The 3,474-nt window shown below is 55.9% G+C and overlaps 1 protein-coding gene across 1 annotated transcript in view; it reads right to left on the bottom strand.

Moving 5' to 3' along the window:
- Positions 1-3,097, bottom strand: part of LOC106820168 (androglobin-like) — a gene marked incomplete at both ends in the record, with an annotated part of 3,696 nt that extends 599 nt beyond the window's left edge. Inside the window, 3 exons of the mRNA XM_014824711.1 lie at positions 1,229-1,463; positions 1,912-2,108; positions 2,910-3,097. Coding sequence (XP_014680197.1) covers positions 1,229-1,463; positions 1,912-2,108; positions 2,910-3,097 — 620 coding nt within the window. The remainder of the gene's footprint in view (positions 1-1,228; positions 1,464-1,911; positions 2,109-2,909) is intronic.
- Positions 3,098-3,474: the final 377 nt, after the last annotated feature.

Here is a 3,474-nt window from a genome sequence, read left to right as displayed (position 1 = left end):
GACCTTAAAGACTTCTTTGCCCTATACACCCGGGGCCGCCATTTCCTTCCTATGCCTGTCCCATCACTGGGCACGCTCCGTCCCTCTAGCTCCTCCCCTACCACGGAGATGCCAGAACTTTATAATGTGGACTCAGACTTCGACGGTGGTGCTTCAGCGCCGTGGCAAATCGGCTACCTTAGCTCCTCGCTGCTTCTGCGCTCATCCCGCCGTCCTGCCGCCAGCACTCCCTTCCTTCCATCCTGGCTTCCGCTCCAGGGCCGCACCTTCGTCCTTCCCTCCCTCCTTCTTCCTTCTCGCCCTCTCTCCCCGGCCTTCCTGTCCTTCTCCTCCCTCCATTTACCTGGCTTCTCACTCTCTGCGCCATGCCCTCTCTCTCTCCGCCTCAGTTTGCCTCTCTTTAGGTCCTCCCTCTCTTGCCTCTCTAGCGCCTCACGCGATGGCGTTTAGTTTTTGCCTGCCGCTCTCTCCTCCTCAGTTCGCTCGCTCGTTTAGTTCGCTCCCTGCTCGGCCTGCTCCCTAGCCTCAGCCTTTAGCTTCGCTCCTGCTGCTGGCCCTGCTCTACCCTCACCAGCGGCCTTTAGTGGTTCTCCCCCTCCCCGCTGCTCTACCCGACTCACCCTTTAGTTCCTCCTGCTCCCCTCTCTTAAGCGCTCACGCGCTTTAGCTTCCTGCCGCTCTCCCGCGTCCGTCTACCCTCCACCCTTAGATTCCTTCCCTCTCTCCCTCTCTACCTCACCCTGTTAGTTGCATCCCTCTCGCCCTCCTCTCTACCCTCACCCTTTAGTTCCTCCCTCTCTCCTCTCTACCCTCACCCTTTAGTTCCTCCCTCTCTCCCCTCTCTCACGCCCTTCCAGCGCCTTTGAGTTCCTCCTCTCTCGCTCTGCTCCCTTGCACCCTGTTAGTTTGCCTCCTACTCGTCGTCTGCCGTCTAGCGCCTCACCCTTTAGTTGCCTTCCATCTCTTCGGCTCTCTAACGGCCTCCACCCTTTAGTTCCGTACTGCTCTCTCGCTGGCTGCTAACCCTCACGGCCTTTAGTTCCTCCCTCTCTCCTCTCTACCCTCACCCTTTAGTTCCTCCCTCTCTGCGCTCTCTACGCCCGCACCCTTGTAGTTTCCTCCGCTGCTCTAACCGCTACGCGCTTTAGGTTCCTCCCCTCTGCTCACTGCTAAAACCCTGCACCGTCTTTAGTCTTCCTCCTGCCCTCTCTCAACTCTTCTACCTCACCCTTTGTTCCTCGGCCGTTCCTGGTCGCTGCAGCTGGCTTTCCGAACGTGCTTCCAGTCCCTGCGACTGAGCGGCCAGCACTGGCTGTCGATGGTCGCCATGACGACGTACGCGTGCACCTCCCCGTCGCCGTCCTCTACCTTCCTCTTCGCGACGACCTCGTCGACCAGCCTCGTCTTCGAGATCGAGGTCGGAGGTCGTGACTTCCCCGGTGAGCCCATCCCGGAGGGTTTAGCTAACGGGAAAAAACGCCGATTACGATGTCCCGCGCATTTTACCGTCAGGGTGTGACGTGGCGACATCGCGATTATACGATAAACACGATGCAGATGTAATATAATTATACATTATATAATATAAATAATATAATATATATTAATATATTAATAATATATTGATATTATCATAAATTTAAATTATTATATAAAATATTCTCATGTACATGTATATAGTAAGCATAAACTATTTCATCCCATAATTAGGAGATATAAGAAAATTTATTTCTCCTCATATTCCTGCCTAGTACGAATGGCCCGATGGATCGAGCGGCTACAATCCGTCTGCGGCCACAATTGGCAGAAGAAATCCGTCTGGCAGAGTCTGCGACACGCTTCTGCAGGGCAAAACAACGAACAAACAACAAACAAACAAACGAAAAACCAACAAAAACAAATGGCACTTGCAGGATTTGATCTTCTTGAGATCGTCGCCTGGATTCCTGCGGAATATCAGCGCGGGGTGACGACCTCGCCCCTCCCCTCCTCGCGGTGGAACTCGGCGTCGTTGTCGAGGACCAAGGAGCGTGGCGCTGACGTCGGCGCGGCTCGTCGTGAAGCGGATCGTCGCCAGCTGGTCCTGCTTGTGGATCGCGATCTGGTACCTGGAACGCATGAGTCGACGCGGTTAGCGATGCCGAAAATACGCATGTGACGTCGTCATGATCAAGGATGCTATATGCAGAGAAACGAGAATGTTCTACTCTCTCGTCTCTCTTTCTCTCTCACTCACAGATCACTCACTCACTCACTCAGTCACTACTCACTCTACGAATCACGTCACTCACTCTGCTGCTCTCGGTCTCTCTGTCTCTCTCCTCTCTCCTATGCTATTCTTCGATCTTGTCTATTATTTCTCTGCAGTCTCTCGTCTTTCCCTCTCTGCTCTCTCTCTCGCGCTCTCGCTCCCCTTCTCTCCCTCTTGCTCTCTCTCTCTCCTCCTCTCCCCCTCGTCTCCCTCTCTCGTCCTCCCTCCCTCCCCCGCCCCTCTCGTCGTCCATCTCTCTCTCGTCGTCTCCCTCACCTCCCTCTCATCTCTTCCTCCGCTCGCCCCTCTCCTCCCTCTCTCTCTCCCCTCGCCTCCCCCCTGATCTCTCTCTCTGCTCTTCCTCCCTCCCTCTCTCGTCCCTCTCTGCTCCTCCCCTGCTCCCCGCGCCCCTCCTCTCGTCTCTCTCTTCCTGAGCGGCGCTCTTCATCTCGTCGTCTTCTGGGATTCCCTCTCGCCGTCCCCCCTCAATCTATCTTGCTCAACTCTCTCTCCTCGGCTTCTCCCCGTCCTCTCCTCCCTCTCCCGTCGTCCAGTCTCGGATCATGGCTCTCATCATTCTGCTCGACCTCCCGCCTCTCTCTCTTCTCCCTCCCTACAACCCGCTCTCTCCCTCCCTCCCCCCCTCACGACCTCGTACCTCATCACGACCGAGTCCCTGCTCGGCACGTAGTAATCCCGGACCTCCTTCGTCGCGAACGCCGTGGGAAGCACCTCGTGGCTCGGCGACAGCAGCGGCGACACCGTACCGATCAGCCGCAGCTTGAACTTTGACCCGAGCGCGGGCTGCGCGCCCGTCCGCGACTCCGCGACAAACGTGTACCCGTTCTGCGGAGGAAGCGACGGATTCTGATGCACGCGCCGAATACCCCGCGACACAGGGATGGCAGATTGGCGGGGGTTGTTCCAGGGGAGACGTACGATTTCCAGCAAGTAATTTCAAGACTCTGCGATCGCCGCTCGTCCGACGGCAAGTGCCGTGATTATTGATTATTGATTATTAATAAAATAATCCTCCTTTATTCCGAGCAGCGGTGCACACGCGAGTGCTGTTCAAGTGTTTAACCCAACCGTTGTGCCGCGTTAATTACCTTAATCACTTCATCATCCTCTTCAGTCCAACAGGAACGTGGGGCCTGCGCCCTGGCAGTAAACATTCTACGACTTCACTAGTTCCGCGCTACTCAGACTTCACACACACGCAC

Source organism: Priapulus caudatus, unplaced genomic scaffold, assembly GCF_000485595.1.
Source record: "Priapulus caudatus unplaced genomic scaffold, Priapulus_caudatus-5.0.1 Scaffold7950, whole genome shotgun sequence".
Taxonomy (NCBI): domain Eukaryota; kingdom Metazoa; phylum Priapulida; class Priapulimorpha; order Priapulimorphida; family Priapulidae; genus Priapulus; species Priapulus caudatus.
This window is presented reverse-complemented; position numbering and strand designations above follow the sequence as displayed.